The 27,946-nt window shown below is 35.9% G+C and overlaps 1 protein-coding gene across 3 annotated transcripts in view; it reads left to right on the top strand.

The window, feature by feature from the left end:
- Window positions 1-27,946, top strand: part of DCC (DCC netrin 1 receptor) — a 1,159,911-nt gene that overhangs the window by 538,574 nt on the left and 593,391 nt on the right. For all 3 annotated transcript variants that reach the window (XM_032310413.1, XM_032310412.1, XM_032310410.1), the window contains exons 3-5: window positions 3,910-4,194; window positions 22,561-22,711; window positions 24,575-24,711. In XM_032310413.1, the coding sequence (XP_032166304.1) occupies window positions 3,910-4,194; window positions 22,561-22,711; window positions 24,575-24,711 (573 nt within the window). The remainder of the gene's footprint in view (window positions 1-3,909; window positions 4,195-22,560; window positions 22,712-24,574; window positions 24,712-27,946) is intronic.

Genomic DNA, 27,946 nt, shown 5'->3' with positions numbered 1-27,946 from the left:
TACATTTTATAAGGCTATCGCTGCCGCTGATATTGACCCCTCTGATGCAATAGGGCAGTCAATTATAAACCTTCTGGAAGGGACTCACCATTCTAGATGTCACTAATCCTGTATATGATTCATGGGAGGAGGTCAAAGCACCAACATTAACAGGAGTTTGGGTGAAGTTGATTTCAACACTCATGGTGAGTTAAAGGGGTTGAAGACTTCAGTCAGTGGAGGCAAATTATGGATGTGGTGAAAATAACAAGAGAACTAGAATTAGAAGTGGAGCCTGAAGATATGACTGAATTGTTGCAGTCTGGTGATAAAACTCAAATGGATGAGGAGTCACTTCTTACCGATGAGCAAGGACAGTGGTTTTTTTGAGGTGGAATCTACTCATAGTGAAGATGCTGCAAACATTATTGAAATGAAAATAAAGGATTTGGGATATTACATAATCTTAGTTGAAAAAGCAGCAGCAGGGCTGACTCCAATTTTGAAAGAGGTTCTACTCTGGGTAAAATGCTATCAAACAGCATCACATGCTACAGAGAAATTGTTCACTAAATGAACAGTCAATCACTGCAACAAACTTCATTGTTGTCTTACTTTAATAAATTACTGCAGCCACCCCAGCCTTCAGCAACCACCACCCCCTGATCAGTCAGTAGCCATCAACAGTGAGGCAAGACTCTACTGGCAAAAAGATTTTAAGCTGTTGAAAGCCCAAATGATGCTTAGCTTTTTTTTTTTTTTTTAATGTTATTAGTTTTTGATGTAGTGTTCTACGATTCATTGTTTACATATAACACCCAGTGCTCCATGCAATATGTGCCCTCCTTAATACCCATCACTGGGCCAACCCATCCCCCCAACCCTTCCCCAGCATTTTTTAGCAATAAAGTACTTTTAAATTAAGGTATGTTATGTATTGCTATTGTGCATTTAATAGATTGCAATAGAGGGTAACCACGGCTTTTAAATGAACTAGCAAACCAAAGTTCATTTGACTTACTTTATCACAATATCCACCTTACTGAGTTGCTCTAGAACTGAACCTACAATATCTCCAAGTTATGCTTTCACCCTTTCATTCAATATTTTATTCTATTATATTTATTAACTAGAATTTAGTAAGCGAGTTTTTGGAACACCACAGACATTTAAACATAAAGTATGTATTGAGAACTTTATCCATTGGGTATAACTTACAGAAGAGTATATAGCTAAATATATGTAAGTATCCAGATACTTCATCAATTTATTCAAAATATTTTCCTGTGTTTTATAAAACACATAATTTGTATGTGTAGGTAAATTATTCCAACTTTATTTCCTTAACTACAAAATAAAATATAAGAAGTGGAGGCCAAGAAGAAAACTATTAAGTTAAAAAAAAATTGAAAAAATCCGTTGTCCTACGTAACACTTGCAACATCTGGCTGACTATCCATTGCAGTTTTGCCTTGTGTAGTATATACAGCCATTATCTCTTTAAGTACATGCTTTAAATCTATACTTTAGCAATCAGTTGTAGATTAATGTACTTAAATTTTGAATAGACTGGACGTGACACTACAAAGAGTGTAAAAACTGGACTTTGAACAATGAGCCAGGACATAAGATAGCAGATTCCTTTTGGTCTTTACTCAGTTACAGAATAATTCTGGATACAAAATAAGAATAGAATTATGCATGTGGCTGGCACCCCCTGTTGATACATTTGTAGCATGGAGACAGACAAATCCGAGAATCCAGATTCTAAAGCCTTAACTGGGGATCCAGATGAATAATTTTAGTACCTTGTGTTTGGGATAAATTTCAATCGATAAATTAATATTTGCACAAGTATGAGTGGTTCTGCATGGTCTGGAATTAATCATTCTTACTTAAGGGCAGTCTTAATATTGCATTTATAGATTTGCAGGTCTATTAATGTGAATGGAGGTATAATGAGTGGCAAACCTTCTTTGATATCTTCTACCTATTCTATATGTGATATTTATATAATTTCCTATTTCATAGATTCAATTATCTGGTGGTTCAAATAGTCTAATCCCTGAAAGAGATATTGAAATCCCACTTTCAGCTACAAAAGGAGGCTTTTCTACAGCATTTCTGAATGTGTCCCATATTTAATTATGATGTTTTAATTAAGTCATCTTGTCTTTCCCTCTTTGACTCCCCCAATTTTTTTTTCAAATTGTAAGGAAAGTTAGGTTTTTGAGAATTAATAGACTCAAAATAAAACTCATAGTAGTTAAAACTGAGTACAATAGAATTTGTTATTGCCTACATATTGATGGAAAATTCATTGGTAAAATTTGATCCTGGGCCTAGGAAATTTTGACTCAGTTAAAACAAATACATAAAATCAAAAACATCGCGATAACATAAAATATGGTCAGAAAAACTTGATTTGAATCCCAAAATGATGACCGAATTAAATTTTATTATGAAATGAACACACAATGAAAACAATTCCAAAAAGATTGAAGTGAAAATCAAAATATTGGAATATAACTGTAATGAATGAAACATGAATCAAGGAATTTAAAATTATTTAATTAAATGAACTCTAGAAAATAAAATTGCTAATGTTCTATCAGTGATGGCATAATTCATTCAAATATGTTTATATTTAAAAAGTTTTCACTGTCAAAGCACTAGGGTCATAAATATCCATCTGTTCTGAAACAGGGCAAGATCAAAATATTTTCTACCCTTCTCATGTACAACATCATGATATAGAAGACTTCTCTTTCACTATGCTCATGCTCAGTAATGGTCAATTTATTTTCTTTTTGTCATTTCTTTTTTTTTTCTTTTTCCTACATTTGCTTAATCATCCATATGAATGCATCTTTTCACATGTTACTGTACATGAGAACATCACAGTGGTTGTACAAGTTGAGTTAGCTCTTACACATATTATAGCCCATAGAAATGAAAAAAAGTTACCAAAGGAATATTACAGAGTAGATCGCCCAGCCAGGCTGGAAACACAAGCTAATCTAATTCATTTTCTCAGTATACCACAACTATAACTGGCAAATACTGACGATCATTTACCTGAAGCAGTCAACCCAAACAAGAGTGCTCTCTGTTACTATAATTAGTGGTTAATGTCACCCATTTTATTGAAATTGCTGTAGGCTATGCCATTTGGCCAGTCCTTTGTGAATCTCCTTAACTTCATAATCCTTTATCCAAAGGCATATACTTGGAAGCACATAGGACTAGGATTCAAAAGAACTAGGTGCCTGGCTGGCTCAGTCAGTAGAGCAAGTTACTCTTAATCTCAGGGTCATGAGTTCAAGTCCTACATTATGTTTGGAGTCAACTTAAAAACAAAACAGGTCTTAGTTGCAGGGTGGTGTAAGCTTGTGTGTGGAATTCCATTTCTCTAACTTCATTTTCCTTATATGTAAAATTAGGATGTTCTTGTGTATTCTGTTTATTTTACAAGGCTGTTTTATAAAATGAAGAATAACAAAATAATAAGCTTCTAGAGATTAATGGCAATACGTTTATCATTTTTTTAGTCAAAGAAACTATTGTAATGTCAAACACATAATATGGTAAAATATGAAGAGCAAATGAGATAAAATTGTACAAAACATCAAATATAATTTTTTTCTTAAAGATTTTATTTATTTGACAGAGAGAGAGATCACAAGTAGGCAGAGAGGCAGGCAGAGAGAGGGGGGAAGCGGGCTCTCTCCTGAGCAGAGAGCCTGATGTGGGGTTCAATCCCAGGACCCTGAGTTCATGACCTGAGCCAAAGGCAGAGTCTAACCCGTGAGCCACCCAGGTTCCCCTCAAATGTAATTTTCTATAAAGAATACCAATGTGATTATTTTTATTGATGATTATTATGCCTTTTCTAATGCATTTATCCTTCCTTCTTTCTTTTTCCCCTAGGACCACTGAGGTTCCTTTCCCAGACAGAATCTGTCACAGCTTTCATGGGAGACACAGTGCTACTCAAGTGTGAAGTCATCGGGGAACCTATGCCAACAATACACTGGCAAAAAAACCAACAAGACCTGACTCCTATCCCAGGAGACTCCCGAGTGGTAGTCTTGCCCTCTGGAGCCTTGCAGATCAGCCGACTTCAACCGGGGGACATTGGAATCTATCGATGCTTAGCTCGGAATCCAGCCAGCTCAAGAACAGGAAACGAAGCTGAAGTCAGAATTCTGTCAGGTATGGCTGTGCTCTTTATTTTCTTATGAATTATATTCTTCGGAGTCGTTTGAACAACAATGTTCCCTTTAACAAATGCTTTGTAATTGGTTTTAAGTTCTGGGGTTTTGCTTTACATTTTTGTTGTTGTTGTTGTTGTTTGTTTGTTTCTGTCCAAATGAGACATTAGATGAGGGTAAGCCAAAAGCTTTCCATATTCTTCCCAGTCTTGTAGCTGAAGTTTCCCGAGAAATATATATTTTCTTTATATCTGGCTTTATTCATGGATGCATTCACGCATCCGATTAATACACAATGAGCGCTTCTTTGTGTAAAGCTCACTGCCAAGCATCATTAATGTATTACTTTATTTTCCCCTGATAACATTCTAAGAAGCCATGAATATTATCCCCATTTTCAAAGGATGAAGGTGAGGCTCTGCAAGGTTAAGAATGTTCCCCAGGGGGCATCTGGGTGGCTCCGTGGGTTGAGCCACTGCCTTTGGCTCAGGTCATGATCTCAGGGTCCTGGGATCGAGTGCCACATCGGGCTCTCTGCTTGGCGGGGAGCCTGCTTCCCTCTCTCCCTCTCTGCCTACTTGTGATCTCTCTCCATCAAATAAATAAATAAAAATCTAAAAAAAAAAAAAAAAAAAGAATGTTCCCCAGGTTAATACTGAACATTCATTTCCTCACCAATTCATATACTCATTTCTGAGAAACACTGTGTTATGTACAGGGATGTAGCAATGATTAAGACTGACCCAGAGCCTGGTTTGTTAGAGTTCTGGGTGAACATGGGCATGTAAATCATTACAATATGGTGGGACTGATACTATGATAAGGAAAGTTGTTTTCCTCTATCTTAATCTTCCTTTCTCTTCTGGCAAATCTAAGATTCTGGGCTCCTTTTCCTCTCCTAAATGACCAGAGGTTAGACTGGAGATTTTCTAACAACTCTTCTCTTGCAATAACTGCTACGATCTTCTATGTAATATCTACTTTCTTATTTCGTTACCCTTGGAGGGTTTATAAAGACTCATTTGTGAGAATCACAAAGAAGACACACACTTGAGTAGTTGGGACAGACCGCCTGTCAAAGCATTGATGTTGGCTTTTGTCTTCACGTGCTCGTGTAGTTATCACAAGCCCTTCAGCTAGGCAGAGGGTAACAGTCCTAAGTCTCTTCAAAAGTAAACTGGCAGTTTGAACATTTCCAGGTACTTTGATAAGGACATTTTGAAGCCTCTTTTAATTCTTTTGTGTACTCTCCTCCATCAGTCACAGGGTTACTGACTTAAATGTGTCAATAATCATCAGCACCACTGTTTCCTTCCATCCACTAGGCAGTGACAGATGCAAATGTAGCATTTATTCCCAACACATGCATGCACTTATTTAGGCATCCATTAGATACACAAAAATTTTAAATATTTATATTCATATGTCCTTAATAATGCATCTAAGGCAATCAGATGGGAAGCCTTGGAAAGCCACATAGCAAATTGGCAAGACTATGTTAGCCTATCTTACTATGACTGAAAGGTGTGTTTTCCAGAGGTATTAAGGGATAAAGTTGGGCTATTAAATATTAAATCTGGAATAGAAAGTTTTGAAAGACACAAACACCAAAACACCATTTACATTTATTCACCTCGTAAGACACTTTTGCATTATAATCTGTGGAGAGTTTATTTAAAGCCAAATTTCATATTATTAATTTGGATAAAATCAAGGATATGTCAGGGTACTTTGGAAGTGTATGAGTATTTTTTTTATCTGAATGGAAATGGAAATTTTTTGAAGTTATTACAGCTAATGAGAAGTTTTCTTGAAGTTCTATGAATTCAAATATAAACTTTAAAAAGAACTTATGAGGTGAGGTAATAAACACACACACACACATTTTTGTCATACTTGGTTAAGCCTGTTTTCTATGCTACTGATCATGTAAAGTATCTACTGAAGGAGCATATGTTTGTCCAATTTATCACTGAGTTTACAAGTTGTTTTAGAGGTCAAATACACAAATCCACAAGTACAAAATTGAGTGAGAGAATGAATGGATGGATGGATGGATGGATGGTTAATTCCAGTTTCTTTTAATTGCCATTTATGATTTTCTCATTTTTAAAATCTTGCTAATCCTTTCTGAATTGACATCTGTTTTCTATAAGTACCAATATGAGGAAGTAATAAATTACATAGAGAGATGACCCACTCTCTATTCTAATGCTTATTTAATCACATAAGGTGGAATTAGTTAAAATAGGAAACCACCAAATTTATAAGTATTAAAGTGGTATCTGAATAGTCACCGTTCTTTAAAAAATATATATTCTTCTTCATGGTCATTTAAGTACTATCTTGATTGAAGATATCTGTTTTTGTGTTAGTTTGAAACATAAATGCTAATGTGTGTAGAGAGTTATCTAGTACTAATTAATATATAATTTGATATTCTTATTGAAGTTTATGTAAAGTAAAAGTTGTCCCATTTATATATCAAGTGCTTGATATCACCAAGTAACGGAGATCCATTAAATCCAAATTTTAAGAATCAAATAGTTATTTTGAAATGGTGCTATTCAGTGAGCAATTTCAGTTTATTTACTAAATAAATGAATACATCATTCAACAAACTTTTGAGTGAATTTAATATACCTGCCATCATGCTGGTTCTTAGGAATCCAAACTTCAGAGACTGTGCCCTAAAACAGCAATAACATAGTGGGGAAAACATGGGGCATGTGAGTGGCTCGTAGGTTAAGCGTCTGCCTTCAACTCAGGTCATGATGCCAGGGTTCTGGGATTGAGCCCTGTATCAGGCTCCCTACTCAGTGGGAAGCCTGCTTCTCCCTCTCCCTTTGCTTACTCCTCCCCCTGCTTGTGCTTATTTCTTATTGTCTGTCAAATAAAAAAAAAATAAAATCTTAAAAAAACCAACCAACCAAACAAACAAACAAAACCCCAAAAAGACAAAGAAAATGGACTATGCTGTGAAGGAAGAAATGTAGTGGCATCCCCTCACATAGAAATGCCAGGTGCCAGTTTTGAAAGGCAAGCAAATGTACCCCAGGTCAGAAGACCAGCATCAGCACAGCATAGAGAAAGGAGACATCATAGCTTTTCAGGGGACCTGCACTTAGTCTTTTTTTAATTTATTTTTTAATTAACAATTAGTGTATTATGTGTTTCAGGGGTTCAGGTCTGTGAATCATCAGTCTTACATAATTCACAGCACTCACCATAGCACGTAGACTCCCCAATGTCCATCACCCCACCACCCTATCCCTGCCTCCCATTCTCCCCCCACCCCCAGCAGCCCTCAGTTTGTTTCTGAGATTAAGAGTTTCTTATGGTTTATCTACCTCCTCAGTCCCATCTTGTTTCATTTTTCCTTCCCTTCCCCCCCAAACCCCCACCCTGCCTCTCAAATTCCTCATATCAGAGAGATCATATGATAATTGTCTTTCTTTGATAGACTTATTACACTTAACATAATACACTCTAGTTCTATCCACATTGTTGCAATGGCAAGATTTGGGGGTTTTTTGATGGTTACATAGTATTCCATTATATATAATGGAATATTATATACAATATATATTTATATATATACATGTAGATATAAAAATATACATATATATATATTTTTTTAAGATTTTATTTTTATTTATTTGACAGACAGAGATCACAAGTAGGCAGAGAGGCAGGCAGAGAGAGAGGGGGAAGCAGGCTCCCTGCTGAGCGGAGAGCCCAATGCGGGCCTTGATCCCAGGACCCTGGGATCATGACCTGAGCGGAAAGCAGAGGCTTAAACCACTGAGCCAACCAGGTGCCCTATATATATATTTTTATATATCCTATATATAGGATACATGCAAACATGTTATGGTTACATAGTATACATAGTATTCCATTATATAATGGAATAAGATATATTTTATATATATATATATATATATATATATAAGATATTATATATAATCTTTATCCATTCACTTGATGGACATCTAGGTTCTTTCCATAGTTTGGCTATCGTGGACATTGCTGCTATAAACACTCAGGTGCACGTGCCCTTTTGGACCACTACATTTGTATCTTTAGGTAGATACCCAATATGCACTTAGTCTTTTTAACAAGGTCATAGGGCACAGGAAGTGTTGGAGGGGACGAACTGGAGGTAAGTAAGATAAATTGAAGGGAGGGAGATAAGGTAGAATTCTCTGTTTGCCTCTCTCTCTACCTCCTCACCCAGCTCTCTCAAATTAATTAATTAATTAACCAATTGCCCTGATTCACAAACAAGAGGTTTTTCTGAGCATGTGTGGAAGCCAGACCTATATCCTATGAGTGTAAAGTCACAAGATTCATCTCCATTCCATGGAGAGAACTGACCCATGGTGGTATCAAACGGGATTCAGAAATGAAGATGAGGGAAGAGACCTTCATTAAGGATAAGTATTGGAAACACATCACATAAGGCATATGAGGGAGAGGGTGGAAACCAGCTCAGTAAAAGTGAGGCAGTGGCATATTTCTCTGAGATTGGGTATGGAACAGTGGTGCTACTGTGTTCAAAATAAATTGCAAACTTTTAAATGTCATACTTGCTTAAGATTTCCTCATTACATTTTATATTTTTCAGATTAAATGCATAATTCTTTCATTCAAAGGTAGGGAAATCAGTAACTAATTTAATTTGACTGATGTTTTAAGACAGAAATTGAATTCTTGCTTATTATGAATTGTATGTTTTTAACAGAGTAAGTTAGTATTAAATTGTCGCAAAGGGTTTTTTGGGGAGAAATAATGGTAATACAACACTAAGTAAGGTCGAGATGGTTTGAAGTATTTTGTTGCACGTGATGGGGAATGTATGAGGTATTGTGGGGCCCCTGGGATTGTCAGGTTTGCTTTATTCAGTTCTCATGACATCTGAGTGCCAAGCAGTAGATTGAATTGCTGAATTATAAATCTGCTTTGGGCGCTAGGTTGACTAAAATAACTGGCCCATCCACTGAAAGAAACTCTTATTTCAGTTTTCTTAATGGCCTAATTGAATTGATCAATTGGTAATTCAATCTATTGTGCATTCGTTTAACTGCAATTAAATGACTCTGGGTCCTGGATAGACCTGAACTCTAAATCTCTGTATAATTTAGAAGCATTGGCTTTTAATGGAATCAATTGGACTAAAGGTATATTTTGAATGATTTTTCTCTATAATATTTATTTTTATTGAAAGGCATTTTAATGGAAACATTTCAAACTTCATATTACTTAAAGGAAAACTATTTTATTTAGTTTTAAAGCAAACAGTTTCAGAATTGTGTCCATGACCAAGAATTTATTATTGATGGGTACATAAAAAAAAAAAAAAAAAAAAAAAAAAAAACTATTTAGTTTGATTAAGTATTATTTATATTATAAAATTAATTACATTTTGCTTTGTTTTATAATTTTTGCAGAACAACAGTTTGTAGGAAAAAACAAAGACGACACATTCTTTGTTTTGAAATTAACCATTGAGCCAGACAATTCACTTATGTAACCATATGAATAACATAAGGCTGGGAATGGTAAATTCAGGTAAACATCTAGTTCCAAATCAGCACAGACAAGCAATAAGTCAGTTCTAGGTGGAAAATTTCCAGACTCCTTGTAGAAATGATTCCTTTGCCAGATATTCAGGAGGTAACCATTTGTAGAATGATAGCAGATGATAAATCTGGAACGAGAAGTTGGACCTGTTTTATGGAGAATCTTGTATCCCATTTTTAGGAATTTAGGCTTGATTCTATTCACCTTATTTATGGCTGGGAATCCTTGAAAGTTTTTAAATAAGATATATCATGATATAAACATACACACAGAAAAGCAGAAATAAGAAAGTGAAGAGCAAATCAGATTAATGTATTACTGATATTTTTGTATCATCCTTAATGTTTTTCACTGTACTAAAGGATTTTTCCATAGTTTGCTGCTTCTTTCTTTTTCTTTTTTTTGGGGGGGCTAGCTTTGAGTGAAACTATTTCTTATGCCAGGCTATAAACAGAACACTGTTAACCTTTCATAGATCTAAGTTGGTTAAAATGGTTTCCTCTGCTTCTCTCTTACATGTACATACAAAAGAATGAAATATAAGACTATATTATATTTGAACCAAGTGAAGTCCATGTTTCCTAAATATTTTAGACTTAATTCAGACTGCATTAAGGAGTCAGTATATGGACGACCACACTGCATTTCATATTGAGTTAATATTGCTCTATTGAGCTATTATTATAATAAGTTGCTATAAACATGGAGTATGATACCAGACTAAGTATAAATTTCCGTCATACCACGTACTAGTGGTGCAATTTAGGGCAGGTTACTTAATCTAAATCTTAATTTATTTTGCAAAATGTAGAGAGTAATATCACATATTTCTTAGGGTGGTTATGAGGTTTTAAGTTAATAAACCAAATACAATTTCTGGAATTGCTAAGTCCTTAGTAACTATTATAGTTACTTTCATATTTTAGAAGTTCCGGTCTTAAATAATTTGATTCTCATATCAAGATTATTTATCTGAGAGTAAATTAGCTGATTTTTATTCTGGATATATAAGTGTTCATTTTTTAGTGGTAGTTATATATATTTTATGCTATTTACCCACAATACTGTGTTTCTGCTTTTTCTTTTCATATTTATTAAAAGGCAAAGTATACTTACCTATTTCTTCTCTAGTAGTGCATTGCTACATGATTTTCACCCTAAAGTTTACATCAACATCATTTTGTTTGTTAGGCAAAATTTTGCAAAAGACACTGGCTTAGAAATAAGGATTAGAAGATAAATAAGACTTCTGTATTTTATCTTTATTAGCAATTACCAATTCACTGAATCTTCTTAAAATCCTTAGTTTCCTTATTTGTTAAGAGAAGAGGTTGGCCTAGAACAGGCTTTCCAAATTTTCTCACTACCAGGGCTCTAATTTATTATTTTATTCCACATTTATCTCCAACTGCACTTTTGTAATCACAGTGCTTAAGAGTCCAAGTTTGCTTGACAAACTCTGATTATTAAAAACTAGGGACACCTGTGTTGTTCAGTCAGTTGAGCTCAGGTCATGATCTCATGTTTGTCAGATCAAGCTCCACTGGATTTGGAACCTGATTAAGATTCTCACTATGGGGGTGCCTGGGTGGCTCAGTGGGTTAAGCCTCTGCCTTCAGCTCGGGTCATGGTCCCGGGGTCCTGGGATCGAGCCCCACGTCGGGCTCTCTGCTCGGCAGGGAGCCTGTTTCCCTTCCTCTCTCTTTGCCTACTTGTGATCTCTCTCTGTCAAATAGATAAATAAAAATCTTAAAAAAAAAAAAAAAAGATTCTCGCTATGGGGGAAAAAAAAATTCTCTGTTTGCCTCTCTCTCTACCTCCCCAACCAGCTCTCTCAAATTAATTAATTAATTAATTAACCAATTGCCCTGACTCACAAACAAGAGGTTTTTCTGAGCATGTGTGGAAGCCAGACCTATATCCTATGAGTGTAAAGTCACAAAAATTAATGAAGGGACTGGTAGAGCTTCCTTCTCTGGTCTTGCTTGATACCAGTCTATTCCCAGAGCATAAAAAAAGACATATTTAGTCATGAGTCACATATATATTATATATATATAATATATGTGTGTGTGTGTGTGTATACATATATATATATATATTTAACATATATTTAACAAAACTAAGAGTTAGAGTAGGGGGATCCAGGTGGCTTAGTGGGTTAAGTGTCTCTCTTTGGCTTTAATCATGATCCTAAGATTCTGGGATTGAGCCTTGCGCCTGCTCAGTGGAGAGCCTTCTTTACCCTTTCCTCCTTGCTTGTGCGCTCTCTTGCTATCTCTGTCGCCATCTCTCTCTCTCTCTCTCTCAAATAAATAAAATCTTTTAAAAAAAAGACCTTAAAAATTCTTAAAAAATAAAAACAATTTAAAAATTATAGAATAAATAATTACTTTTCTAGAAAATTTCAAATGCCACTTTATGCATTTATATAAATTATGAAGATTTCTGGGTTTCCTAAACTAACTTTGACACATCATAATGATAGCATTTGTTTTCTGGGACTCTACTGTCAGCTGTAAAATTACAAAAAAAATGTACTATAAATGAAAAACCATTTCCTTCAACTCTGCTACAAAATGAAACTGATAGACTCAGAATTTGCCTGTGAGACAGAAGGGATATAACCATATGCCAATGATAAGAATAGACACTCCGCTTTCATCTTCCAAACTCTATCTACAAATAGCAGTATGTGTGTGTACATGGAGAAAGAAGGAGGAAATATGAGCAGATGTAGGAATATTTACAGAGAGGGAATGTCATTTTTAGTACTGAATTGGTGTAAATGAGGAAGGGAAGTAATAGAATCGTGGAGTGATGACTACTAGCTCCTGAGAAATGGTTCTCTTCTTCTCTGTTCAAAGCTCCTTGGCTTTCAGCCAGATGGAGTTTTTTTTCCTTTTTGATTAAATAAATTTTGATTCCTGTGATCAGTCTGGATTAGGTTGGTTTTTAATAAAAGACACTCTAAATACAGAGTTAGAAGGAGTTTGATGGAATTTTTCACTCAGAGCACATATTACACCTGCTTGTGTTTGAAGACACAGGGTACCTGCTGAATTTCCTGAAACAGAACTAGATCAGGGATGGCTAAGGAGCCAGCAGGTGAACAGTCGGGCAGCTTGAAATTGAGGATGCAGACAGGAAACTCACTCTGTGAAAGTTAAATTAATTTGTAAATCTTAAGACTGGGAAGAAATCAAAGAGAATACCTGACGGTAGCCTGCAGTGTCCTTTCATTTCCAATTGGAAAAGTGTTTGATATTCCATTGAGGCAGTCATTTAATAAAGGAAACCAAAGAATATACAACAAGGGAAAAAAAAAAAGGTTTTGCATTCAGAAAGCATAGAACGTAAGAGCAAGTACTGGTTATTTTGAGGAAGATAGTTATTAAGTTGTGAAAACTGGTCTTTCTTGCTTTTCTTTCTTTCTTTCTTTTTTTTTTTTCTGACACAGATGCCAGTAGTCCATAATTAAATTTCTCTCTTCCTCAGTTATTCTTTATTTTTATCCATATAAGTTCAGAGTTGAGATTCGTGAACAGTAATGGAAGAAAATGGCCCCATGAAAAGAAAGTCGTGGTCATTACTGGGTGAGCTTGTGTTCCACTATGCAGGGAATAGGGTCAGGCAGATCTAGTGTCCTAGAATAATTATAAAGAGAGTTACCTTTCACTCTAAATTGTACCCAATGTTGGATAATATATGTAGTGAGTCTGGTTATCTATGATGAGGTTAGACAAAAATCATGTGGTCTTGACATGTATGGGACAACCTGGGAATGAAGAGTCAAATTTAGCTTCTCGTTGGCCTCACAGACTCAGTTAATATGGCCAATGTAACATCTAATAGAAACTTTTTTTTTCACTGAAATGCCCTAAAATGGAAAATACTCTCTCTCTCTTCCTTTACAGTGTGCCTTCTCCATGAGGTTTTGGGTAATTAGGCCTGAAGACAGTTGAGTTACTATTTCTAAATATGTGAAGTGTAGGTAAATGTGTCAGGTTTTTTTTTTTTTTTTTTTTAAAGATTTTATTTATTTATTTGACAGAGAGAGATTACAAGTAGGCAGAGAGGCAGGCAGAGAGAGAGAGGAGAAAGCAGGCTCCCTGCTGAGCAGAGAGCCCGATGCGGGACTCGATCCCAGGACCCTGAGATCATGACCTGAGCCGAAGGCAGCGGCTTAACCCACTGAGCCACCCAGGCGCCCCATGTGTCAGGTTTTTTGATCCAAAATACTGCTTGACTTTTTTTTTTAAGATTTTTATTTATTTATTGGACAGACAGAGATCACAAGTAGGCAGAGAAGCAGGCAGAGAGAGAGGAGGAAACAGGCTCCCTGCTGAGCAGAGAGCCCGATGTGGGGCTCGATCCCAGGACCCTGGGATCATGACCTGAGCCAAAGGCAGAAGCTTTAACCCACTGAGCCACCCAGGTGCCCCTACTGCTTGACTTTTAATAATCTATTGCTGAAAGACAGTGACTGTAAATACGTAAGTTTTTCACTGCCTTCACAAATAAAGTAATAATAACAATTACGATAGCAATACGAAGAAGAAGAAGAAAGAGGAAGAATGACATCCACCTTTTTTTTTTTTTTTTTTTTTTTTTTTAGTAGGCTCCACGCCTGGAGCCCAACACAGGGCTTGAACTCATGACCCTGATATCAAACATCAACTGAGACCAAAAGTCAGACACTTAACTGACTGAGCCACCCAAGCACCTCTACTTAATCAATTACTATTTCAAGGATGCAAAACTATTCCCTTGTTGAAAGGAAATGGGCTTCTTGAATGTCTCAGGAGATAGGCTAATTTGTTTGAACTATCTAGATTAGTTCTCAAAGATTGGTCTGGGGACCCTTAGTGTTTCTCAAAATGCTTTTAGGAGATCTGCAGAGTCAAACCTATTTTAATAATAATACAATTTTTTGTATTGTTTTGCCATGTTGACTCAGAATACCTTTCATGAAGCAGTAAAATTTTATTAATTCTCAATCCTTAAGTTCATATATTTTTTAGTATTCTAAGTATCAAAAGAGGATATATATAAAGAATGTCTAAGTGCATTAGTTTTTGATTTTTCCGATCATCAGAGTTTCAAACTGAATTAGCTCTTTTTTTTTTTTTTTTTTTTTTAAATGGAACTCCATTTTTACTTGAAAAGGCAATCAACAGAAAAACCAGAGCTATTCAGACATGGGTATTAGTTAGACATTTTCTGAAAAATGAACAAAGTGAACCAGTCAGTTTAAGGAAAATAGTATCTGCCACCAAGGCTTTCAGGCTTTTAAGTTAAAACTGAAATTTGGAAAACTTGTATCTGCCACTAGGAGCTTGACAGCATCACAACATTAAAAGGCCTTTCTGATGGGATTGGGGATGATAGTAACAAATGGGATGTTTTGATACTGTGTAATGAAATACGCCAACATTAGGAAGATCTGTCTAATTCCCTGTGCCATCCCAAAGGATGATACATTGATGGGTCAGTATCACGCATGGGTAAACAGATCTATACAAAATGCAAGATACAGCAACAGATTTTTATATAACAGTGCAAAATGTTTATCAATATGCAGTCAGATTCCACATTACAACTAACTTTCAAGGAACTATTTATTGGTATAGTGTTAAAGGATAAAGTTGACAATTATTTGAAAATGCTATTAAAATACACTTTTCTTTCCCAATTATTTATTTGTTTGACATCAGATTATTTTCATAGAACACAAACAAATCAACATATCAGAACAAAGTGAATGCAGAAAGTAACACAACAGCCTAGTTATTCTCAATTAAACTACTCATTAAAAAATTCACAAAACTCAGGGTGCTTGGCTGGCTCAGTCAGTAAACATGTGATTCTTGATTCTGGAGTTATAAGTTCAAGCCCAATTTTTGGTGTAGAAATTATTTAAAACCAAACTCTTTAAAAAATATATAAAAATATGAAGTAGTACCTGTCTTCTAATATTTTTATATTATTTTAAAAAATACATATATTATGGTAAGTTATAAATAAAAATTCAATAAATATTTTAAAAAGTCTCTCAATTTTGACTTTTAGTATGGTAAATATTTATGGCTATAACCTACAGAAATAAAAATTCTTTGGAGTCCTTGATAGATTTTAAGAGTACACATGTTTCTGTAACCGAACAGTTGTGAGATCCATAGTCTATATCATGATTCATTTTCCTAATGATTATAGATTAATCCTCTCCAACTCAGACAACAGATGAAGCTAAACAGGCCAAATTTTCCATTTAAAAACTTAGAAAGGGAGGAAGGAATGAAGGAAGGCAGGCAGACCGGACAGCATATGCAACGGTAACATGTTGCCATAAGGTGATTTTACACTTGAAATGAAACCTGTGTATGTCAGAGATCAGTATCCCTGTAAGGACTCTTTTCCCTCTAGTTACATACTATACCCGCTTGCTCTCTGAGATTAGCTCTTTTGCCACCAGGATGACGATGAAATCAGGTCAGATGGAGAGGCCTGCTGATATTCCTCACCCCCAAAAGGAAGTAGCTAAACTGACTCTTACTCTAAGCAAATCTGACTGGTTGTAATCAATTTAGAAAAACTGTTGTATGATTTTTTTTGCATCACTTCCGTGAACATGATATGAAGGAGGTTTGCTTTTTTTTTTTTTTAATTAAAAAAAAAAAATTGACAGAGGGAAAACTATCCATTTTCGATTTTAAATCTATTGCCAAATGTCTGCCCTGGCATTTCCCTCTCCTTTTTACTTTAAAACATACAGAACATACATAAAAGCATATGAAACATGTGTAGTTTAAAGAATAAATATAAAATGACCATTTGTATACTTACCTACCTAGTTTATGAAATAGAGTATTGCAAACTGGTATTCTAATGCCATTTCCTGAGATGAAATCATACTCATTAATTAACTGGAAAAAATTGCCATGTTCAGCTGAACAATTTCATTTGGATCTGAATAGTCAGTGCCCATATAGCAAGAACAAAACTGATTTCTATATTTCCTAATTCCATCATAGTCGCATTAAAATCAATTTAGTTAACAAAAGAGTCATGACCTAGAATTTCAAGTTTGCTCTTTTTAGGGCTTTTCTATCTATACCATTTTAGAGCTTAGAGAGAAAACTTTCATCTGTTCTTAAATATATGTCTTGTATTTTAATCATTCATTTTTATAATTTCTTTGTTCCTTGTATAATTATCCTTCACCTTGCAACACTAGAATTTAACAGAACTCCCTACTCTAAAAATAATATGTCTTTATAAAAACCTTTGAAAATAGAGAAAAATCCAAAGATGTAAATAAAAACCACTCATGATTCTGTCATACAAAGATAACCTTGGCAATTATATCTCTATCCCCCCTCTTTTAAAACATAAATCTACTTTTTTGACACTCCTCTTAAAATAGAACCACATTTTTAAGGAAGAAAAATAAGGCAAATAGCTATTGCTACATAAGAAAACACTTCAAAATTTAGTGACTTGAAATAATTTATTCTCTCTTATAATCCTGCAGTGTATGTCAGCAGTTCCTCTGTTGGTTTCATTTGACTCCCTTGTGTATGTTTGGCTGAAGTGGAAGGTTCAACATGGCCTCAGTCACATGTCTGTCAATTGGTGCTGGTTTTGGTTTGGGGGTCTCATTTATCCTCCATGTGCCTTCAGGTCACTAGACTAAGATGCTGGTCTCATAAAGAGTCATGACAGAAACTGTAAGACCTCTTGAGGTCTTGACTCCGGAGCTCATACGGTATGACCCCCACCAAAACACAACATAGGGTCAGGCCAGATTTAAATCCTGAGGAACTAGACCCTCCATTCTGGATTAGAGGAACTCAAACAATTTGTGAGATTATTTAATCCATCACAATGTTGTGAAATATATGAACTGCTTACTTTTAAAGAAAATTTCTATTAGCTTTCTTGGGAACTTCCATAATATTAGACTTTATGAGGTTATATATTTATAGAGAATTATCTTTGGAGAAATAAGACCAAATTTCTCTGCCAATAGCTGACATTTTTATACCTATCATCAGGCCACAAACCCTAATGCCTCCAATGAAGCTACAAAGATAATAAACATAGATGAAATGGGCCAGGCAGAAATTGAAGTTGTCTGGAATATATATGCTCTGTCTAAAAAAGTAATAGCCGATGGTTATTCTGTGGCAATATGAGCCCAGTGATGCCTGAACCACTGATATTTTAAGATAAAGACAAAATCTCAGTGAGTTAAAGTTATTTTGTGTATCTTCATAAATTGATTTGAAAGTATTTATGGGAAGACAAGAGACCTGGAAAGGTGAGAATAATACACTGCCTGACATCAAAACTCATTAGAAAGCTACAACAGTAAAGATTCTATGATATCGGCAAAATAATAGTCAAACAGATCAATGGAACAAAATAGGGCACCCAGAAATAAACCCACTTAGATGGTCAACTGATCTTTCACAAAGGAAAAAAGTCAAGTCAACGGAGGAAGGATAGCATTTCCAACAAATGGTGCTGGAACAATTGGACATTCATATGCAACAAAACAAAACAAAACAAACCTCTAGTCACAGAAGTTCTTTTCTAAAGAAATTAACTCAAAGTGGATCATAGACCTCAACATAAAACATAAAACTATAAAAACTTCTAGAAGATAACAGAGGAGAAAATCCAGGTGGTCTTAGGTTTGACAATGAAATTTTAGACCTTTAAAATAATCCATGAAAGGAAAAATTGGTAAGTTGTGATATTAATAATTTTTGCTCTATAAAAGACAATGTTAAGAGAAAGTAAAATCAAGCCACAGACAAGTATTTGCAAAACACACATCTGATAAAGGATGTATATGCAAAATATACGAGTGCCAGAAATCCAATGATAAGAAAACATATCCATTAAAAAAATAGGCAAATATCTGAACAGACATCTTATTGAAAATGATCTAAAAGAGGGAAACCAAGCATATGAAATATGCTCAAGATTATATGTCATTGGGGAATTGCAAGTTAGAACAATTACAATGCTAGACACCTATCAAAATGGCTAAAATCCAGGGACTCCTGGGTGGCTCAGTGGGTTAAAGCCTCTGCCTCCAGCTCGGGTCATGACTGCAGGGTCCTGGGATTGAGCCCCATGTGGGGCTCTCTGCTTGGCGAGGAGCCTCCTTCCTCCTCTCTCTCTCTGCCTGCCTCTCTACCTACTTGTGATCTCTGTCTGTCAAATAAATAAATAAAATATTTTAATAAATAAATAAAATAAAATGGCTAAAATCCAAAAAAGTGGTCATACCAAATGCTTAGGAGAATGAGAGAAACAGGACATTCATTGCTCTAGGGAATGCAAAAATGCAAAAACTGTCTTTGGAAGACAGTTTGGGAGTTTCTTACAAAGGTAAACATAGTTTTGTTCTCAAGATACTTACCCAATTGAGTTGAAAAATTATGACCAGAAAAAATCTGCACAAGGACACTTATAGCACATTTGTTCAGAATCACCCAGCAATAAAGGTATCATGCCATAGGTGAATGGGGGATAAATGGAACTGTGGTATATCCATATAAGGGAATGCTATCCAGCAAGAAGAGCAAATGAACAACTGAATCCCCCCAAGACATAGAGGGAACCTAAAGGCATATTACTAAGTGAGATAAATCAATATCGGAAGATGATATATTGTATAATTCTAACTATAGGATATGCTATAGGACTATCCTGTATTTCCAACTATAGGAAAAGGTGCACTTACAGAAATAGTAGAGAAACCAGTAATTTCCTGGGCTTTGAGTTAGGCGTGGTGCTGGAGTGATGAATAGGTAAAGCTTAGGAGATTTTAAGGGTGGTGAAACTATATGATAGTGTAATGCTGAACACATGACATTGTGCATTTTCAAAACCCATGCAACTATATAACACAAAGAGTGAACCTAATGTACACTATTGACTTTAGTTTGTAATAATGTACCAATATCACTTAATTAATTGTAACAAATGCACCAGTTTCATGTAATCATTCCCTATGTCAATCATAAGGAAAACAATTTCAGGGGATGGGGAACTGGTATATGGAAACCTCTTACTTGTCAAATTTTTAGTAAATTAAAATTAAAAAATAACACGCAAAAATACTTGTCCTGATTTTGTTTTCTATAAAAGAAAGTCTGATAGTTGATTGAATTATTGGCTCTTTTATGGATAAATAAGTAGTATTGGACATAGGCCCCAGGTAAATTTCCTTTTAGCCATAAGACCAAATTAAGTAGATCTTACTTGATGTTTGGATAGTATTATTATAGTTTGTGGTGTGTGTGTGTGTGTGTGTGTGTGTGTGTAGAATAGTATAGTATTATGCAATATATGCAGTTGAAACATTCTGCTAAGAACAGGTGGTAGAAGTAAAGCATACAAATAGATAACACTCCATTATGAATTTAGCTATTTGTAAATATAGATTTGGGGAACTGTTCATTTCATGAAATTTATTGATAAGCAGCATTATCCTTCAAACTATTCTTATTTGATTTGAAAAGTCACTCTCAAAAAAGGGAAATGTCACATACCACCAGCAATTTTTTTTAAAATTTATTTATTTGACAGAGATCGTGAGAGAGGGAATACAAACAGAGGGAGTGGCAGAGGGAGAAGCAGGGAGCCTGATGTGGAGCTCGATCCCAGGACCCTGGGATCATGACCTGAGCTGAAGGCAAAAGCTTAACGACTGAGCCACCCAGTTGCCCCTCACCACCAGCAATTTTTTTTTAAAGTTTGAGACATTTTTTCCTACAATATTGGCTTAATAAGGATTAACACATTTCAAAACTTCTTTCAATATTTTCATTGTGAAGAGTATTTATTTTTGTTGCTGTAACAACCAGAAAGAGATGTGAGAAGACTGAGAAAGTGTGAATTTGTCTTTCTCCACACTTTGGATGACAATTGCCATTCCAACCATTAACTGGAGAATTGGTATTTTTTTATTAACCTAGAATCAAGCTGCATGGAGTTGGGTCAGGCCAACAAGGATTAACAGCAGGGTTAAAAGGTGTCCCGGATCTACCGTACTTCCACTCTGCTCCACTATGGCTCCCACTATAACAGTTGGATCTACATTTCCTTGGCAAATCTCTGTCCACCCCAAAATTAGTTTTCAAGATTTCATGGCCTCATTTCTTTTCTTCAAGATTGTGCTTTGCATTTAAAAAATGACAGATTACATGTTAATTCCATTTAATGCATTAAGCTGAAAAGAGCCTAAATCAAACCTCCAGAGAGGGATGCAGATTTTAATAGGGATGTGGAAATACAGCATCTTACCTTAAGTGAACTTTGAGTGATTGAAGTTTAGTCAGCAAACAGGTCAGAGATATCACCATGGCTCGGAGGATTTCCTCCGAACTCACCTGACCATGGATTACTGTTGGTGTGTCCCAGGCTTTAGGAGTGAAATATATGGGAGGTGGAAGAGAAGCTCTTAACTCTCACAGAGTTTTATCTTGACTGTAATTTTTTTTTCTTATTCCATCTGATATAATTTTAGCAACTATGAAACAAATGAGCACTAAGGCAAATGGAATGAGTAGTCTTTAGGTTGAAAAGACACTATTTCAGTGCCTGCTAGTAAAAATAAATTACGTTGGGGTGCCTGGATAACTCCGTTGTTTAAGCATCCAACTCTTGATTTTGCTCAGTTCATGATCTCAGGTCCTGAGATGGAGCCCCATGGTTGGGCTCTGCATTGAGCGTGGAGCTTGCTTGGGATTCTCTCTCTTCCTCTTCCCCGCCCACCCCCAGCCCCGCACCCCAGCTCACTTGCTCTCTCTTTGTGAAATTAATAAATAAATAAATTTAAAAACATTAAAAAATTAGAATGGATAATGTTGGTTATATAGAACTAGAAAATGCATCAGGTGAAGGAGGAGGATACAGGAGCTTTTCATCTACTCACAGTCTCAGCTTAGGCACAAACTCTCTGCAGTGCTGTTAAAAATTAAAAATAAACAGGAGGCTTAGAAACAGCCTAACTTAACTGTATAGAAAACAAAATTTAATGTAAGGTCTATTTTGAAGACGGCAGGTATTTTTTTTTTCCCAGAACCTTCTACACTCTACCTTCTTAATATTTGTATGTTATTTATCACATTTCTAACAGCCACAGATTTAATAGAGCAGAAGGAAGTGGAATAGATATTGCTGGCAGACAAGTTGAACATACCAGAATGTTCCAGGAGATAATGTTTAGAAAAATTACTGATCGCATTTTCTCGTTCTCTAATGGGAAGTCCACAAGTCCGGGAACCCGCATGAGTGACGTGTCACAAGATTCTGCCTGTTGCCTTATACCATGGTGTCATCAACAGCTAAGAATATTCTATCATGATCCTAGAAACTAGGGATGGAAAAACCTTTTAAGAGTCTAGTTGATAAATTTCACTGGTGGGCGCCTGGGTGGCTCAGTGGATTGAGCCGTTGCCTTCGGCTCGGGTCATGATCTCAGTGTCCTGGGATCGAGCCCCGCATCGGGCTCTCTGCTCGGCGGGGAGCCTGCTTCCCCCTCTCTCTCTGCCTGACTCTCTGCTTACTTGTGATCTCTCTCTCTGTCAAAAAAATTAAAAAAAATTTTTTTTTCACTGGTAACCTTCCAGTTCTTCTTTCCTTCTTCTCTATCAGCGCGTCTTATTAGGAGGAAAAAAAAAAAAAAAAGTTCAAGCTACATCATTTCTCTTTACAGTGTTTTTCATAAAAGTTGTGATTTTGTGTTTTCTTTCCACAGACCCAGGACTGCATAGACAGCTATATTTTCTACAAAGACCATCCAATGTGATAGCCATTGAAGGAAAAGATGCCATCCTGGAGTGTTGTGTTTCTGGCTATCCTCCCCCGAGTTTTACCTGGTTACGAGGAGAGGAGGTCATCCAACTCAGGTATCACAAATTGAAGACTTTCGTGAAGTATATGTCACTGTTTCCCCTTCTCTAATTTGATATAGGTACCTAGAAATACTAGAGTTTTTGATGATACTTGATTTTCCCCCTCACATTCCTTGGCATTATATAATATATGAAAAACATTTACCCAATAGGATAAAGAGATGGGGAACAGAGTCAAAATCTATGGGATCAATTCAGAAAAGAAATTTAGAAAGCCAATGTTGCTGTTGAAAACTCCCTGTCCAAAACTATTCAGCAAAGAAACCTTGGAGGGTATCATCTTAAGGAAGTGGAATAGAGAATAAAATATTTATTAAGAAATTAAAGCTTTCTCGGGTGCCTAGGTGGCTTAGTTGGTTAAGTGACTGCCTTCGGCTCAAGTCATGATCCTGGAGTCCCAGGATCGAGTCCCACATCCGGTTCCCTGCTGATCAGAGAGTCTGCTTCTGCCTCTGATTCTCCACTTCTCCTGCTCTCTCTCTCAAATAAAATAAAAACAAAACAAACAAACAAAAAAACCTTAAAAAAAAGAAACTAATTTGTTAAAAAAGTAAAAAATTTAAAAGGGGTGCCTGGGTGGCTCAGTGGGTTAAAACTTCTGTCTTCAGCTCAGGTTATGATTCCTGGGTCCTGGGATTGAGCCCTGCATCAGGCTTTCTTCTCAGCAGGGAGCCTGCTTCCACCTCTCTGTCTGCCTTCCTCTCTGCCTACTTGTGATCTCTGTCAAATAAATGAATAAAATCTTAAAAAAAAAAAGAAAGAAAAGAAATTAAAGCTTTTTTTTTTTTTTTAGATTTTATTTATTTATTTGACAGAGAGAAAACACAAGTAGGCAGAGCAGCAGGCAGAGGGAGAGGGAGAAGCAGGGTCCCCGCTGAGCAGAGAGCCAAATGCAGGGTTCGATCCCAGGGCCTGGGATCATGACCTGAGCTGAAGGCAGATGCTTAACAGACTGAACGAGCTGGCACCCCAAGAAATTAAAGTTTTCTGAATTGAAATACATAGCATGTCATTATAGGGTCTGTGCAACTTTTTCAGCTCCAGTTTTGTCTTTCACACTGCAGATGTAACAGATTATTTAAGATAAGGCAAAAGGAGAACATGGCTGGCTTTGAATTATTAGAAGTTCATCTTAAGGCATAGTTTAGAAAGTAAACTCCTAATATAATGGAACACAGTCTGAAACATTTTGATTGAATGGATTTCACTTAAGAAATTAAATTCATTGATTTGGAGGTCTGGTGTGCTCCTTTTTAACACATTTGTTTTCTGTGATGAGATAGGTTCATAGACAATAACTTAAAATCTTTAAATTTAATTTCCCCTCTATATTTTTATAATAACACTATATGGTATGGTGTCACTATTCTTCTGAAACCATGTGAGAAACCTGGTTGCGGCTTTAGCATGTCAAAACACGTCCTCTGAATGTAGCCAGATATTCTTGGTACAGTATGAAATGTGGCCTTATACAAATGTTACTAAATCAGATGTCAGGACACAAGACATTGACTTCCACTGTGGGGAATCACTTCCCCAGAGCTTGTGGTCCTCAGATCCAAAATGAGAGAATTGCACCAGAATATCTGTAAATTTCTTTTCAGTACTAAACTTGGTTCCAAGTTTAATCTATTTAATTTCTTTGATCATTGCACAAAGACTTCCAGTGGGAGGGCTTTATTTTGAATGGATTTTTGATCAATAAATGTGGTGTTACCAAGACCCCCAAAATGGTTTTTCTAATTTTATAATCGGATTTTGTAAAGTTTATTCAAACCTCTGAGTACCTTGCCTGATATACACATATGTATTAGTACATTAATCTAATCTCTAATTTTATATGCCTGTGTCTTACAGGTCCAAAAAGTATTCCCTATTGGGTGGAAGCAACCTGCTTATCTCCAATGTGACAGATGATGATAGTGGAACTTACACCTGTGTTGTTACATATAAAAATGAGAATATTAGTGCCTCTGCAGAGCTCACAGTCTTGGGTAAGTCAGTGGCTCGAGATTAGTTTACACCATCCTTTTCAAAGTACATCACCATGACACTTTAAATGCTTATCCCTGAATTGCCTCCTGTGTTTGTTAGTATGAAATTACAAAGTTGAAATATTCCTTACATGTCCTTACTCTACTTAGATTAATTACATAGGGGTTAAAAGCAGTGTTTGAATATTGTTCATTGACTAAAATCTTAGATGCATCGCTCTTTAGTCTAATTATTCCATTGATACAACTGAAACCTATAAAAATTATTATTTAACAAATGTGTTAAACAGCAAATGAGTTTAATAACAAATGAGAGACTCCCAAGTATTTTATCTGGGGAAAATAAATGAAGGAATGAATGAGAGAAATTGTAGAAACGATGTTCAGTTGAGTGGGAAAGTCTGATATCATTTGAGATGACGGGGTTCCTGACATTAAATTCAAATGTTTTGGTAAGATTGTTTTGTTAATATGGAAATACTGTAGATGTTATGTTGAAGGTTAAGCGATAAAATCAAACATATCTAAGGAAAACACATATAAAGAATCTAATTTTAAAAAGTTAAGGGGCGGGGATGGTATGTATGATTCAGAAAGGAAGGGTCACTATGTATCATTGTAAATTAGTAATGGTTATACATTGTAGGTACTCAAACACATATCTTATCATTACCACAGATTTTTTTTTTTTTAGTCAGTTTAATTTGAATCATGTAATTTGGAGAAAGTGCTTTACCATTTGAATTCCAGTTGTTTTTTCCTTTAACAGCAAAAAAATTATTTATTAGTCTTTGGATTTTTCCCTCTGGAATAAATCGTTTTACCTTGTAAAGAGTACAGGAAAAATCATAGGCTCTTTAAAAGTTATTCAGTAGAAATGGAAAGGTATGGTATGCTGATTATATCTGCTAACCTGTACCATAATAATCTTATGCTCTCCTTTTTACTTTTTGGCTTTAAAGTTTATCCAGAAAATGCTTTCATCTTCAGATGAGGGTAATAATGCATGTGATGGGTGAGACAATGGAATTGTTTGTTCTTTGATCAAACCATAAATATTAAACTAAGAATAGGCAAAGGACTTTAATTCTTTGGTTTTAGAGGTAGCATTATTCTAACTAAAATAGCTTGTCTTTAAAATAGCAGCAATTTAATATTGTCATTTTATATGGAAGTTTTTGGTGAAACAAAGAACTTTTACGTTTGTAACATCAAAGTATAGCAACACAGAATGACTATATAGAAACTATTTTGTAAAGTATACTACTGATCATAAGGCAAATACAGTTATAGAATTAACTAGAATTTATAGTGCTCATGGGTAAACATCTAATTGCAAATAAATGAGGTCAAATTTCATACCGGATTATTATATAATATTTAGATGCATGATGCCTCATTGATACTAAGTGTATTGTATCTAAATTATGATTTCTGAGTAACTTAGCCAGAAATATATGTAGGAATATCCATATAACTGCATATATTGACATGTATAGCATCTTCTTCTATATGTTCTGTGTGCATGTGTGTGTTCTCCAGTTCTTTATTGTTGAGTATTGTCTCTAAGTTCTGTTTAAAAAAGCACACACAAACAACAAAAATGCTGAGATGATTATTCCAAATCTTTCTCATTTATTTGCTTAAATGGTAAGGAAAAGTATCACAACAATGTTTATACTCACACCAGCAGTGCAAGAATTGCCTCTCTTCAAAAGCTACATTTCTCTCAGGGCACCTGGGTTGCTCAGTGTGTTAAGCATCTGCCTTTGGCTCAGGTCATGATCCCAGGGTCCTGGAATCCAGCCCTGCACTGGGCTCCCTGCTCAGCAGGGAGTCTGCTTCTCCCTCTCTCTCTGCCTCTCTTCTTCACTCAAGCTCCCTCCCTTTTAAATGTGTGATTAAAAAAAAAATACATTTCTCTCTACCAATATTTGCCTAACATTTTTTTATTTTTATTTTTATTTTATTTTTTTCATCATTTTTATTTTTTTTATTTTTTTATAAACATATAATGTATTTTTATCCCCAGGGGTACAGGTCTGTGAATTGCAAGGTTTACACACTTCACAGCACTCACACCAGCACATACCCTCCCCAATGTCCATAACCCTACCCCCATCTCCCAACTCCCCTCCTCCCAGCAACCCTCAGTTTGTTTTGTGAGATTAAGAGTCACTTAGGGTTTGTCTCCCTCCCGATCCCATCTTGTTTCCTTTATTCTTCTCCTACCCCCCTAACCCCCCCATGTTGCATCTCCACTTCCTCATATCAGGGAGATCATATGATAGTTGTCTTTCTCCTATTGACTTATTTCACTAAGCATGATACCCTCTAGTTCCATCCACGTCATCACAAAGGGCAAGATTTCATTTCTTCTGATGGCTGCATAGTATTCTATTGTGTGTGTGTGTGTGTGTGTGTGTGTGTGTGTGTGTGTATACACATACCACTACTTCTTTCTTTTTTTAAGATTTTATTTATTTGACAGAGAGAGATCACAAGTAGGCAGAGAGACAGGCAGAGGGGGAGGGGAAAGCAGGCTCCCTGTGGAGCAGAGAGAGCCCGATGCGGGGCTCGATCCCAGGACCCTGGGATCATGACCTGACCCGAAGGCAGAGGCTTTAACCCACTGAGCCACCCAGGAACCCCAATATATCATTACTTCTTTATCCATTCATCTGTGGATGGACATCTAGGTTCTTTCCATAGTTTGGCTATTGTAGGCATTGCTGCTATAAACATTCAAGTGCACGTGCCCCTTCGGATCACTACGTTTGTATCTTTAGGGTAAATACCCAGTAGTGCAATTGCTGGGTCATAGGGTAGTTCTATTTTCAACTTTTTGAGGAACCTCCATGCTGTTTTCCAGAGTGGTTGCACCAGCTTGCATTCCCACCAAGAGTGTAGGAGGGTTCCCCTTTTTCTGCATCGTCGCCAGCATTTGTCACCTCCTGACTTGTTAATTTTAGCCATTCTGACTGGTGTGAGGTGATATCTCATTGTGGTTTTGATTTGTATTTCCCTGACGCGGAGGGATGTGGAACACTTTTTCATGTGTCTGTTGGCCATCTGGATGTGATGTGGCCATCTTTGCAGAAATGTCTGTTTATGTCCTCTGCCCATTTTTTCATTGGATTATTTGTTCTTTAGGTGTTGAGTTTACTACGTTCTTAATAGATTCTGGATACTAGCCCTTTATCTGAAATGTCATTTGTAAATATCTTCTCCCATT

Source organism: Mustela erminea, chromosome 13 (genome assembly GCF_009829155.1).
Source record: "Mustela erminea isolate mMusErm1 chromosome 13, mMusErm1.Pri, whole genome shotgun sequence".
In the NCBI taxonomy this organism is placed as follows: domain Eukaryota; kingdom Metazoa; phylum Chordata; class Mammalia; order Carnivora; family Mustelidae; genus Mustela; species Mustela erminea.
The sequence above is the reverse complement of the archived record's forward strand: the minus strand, read 5'-3'. Positions and strand labels throughout refer to the sequence as shown.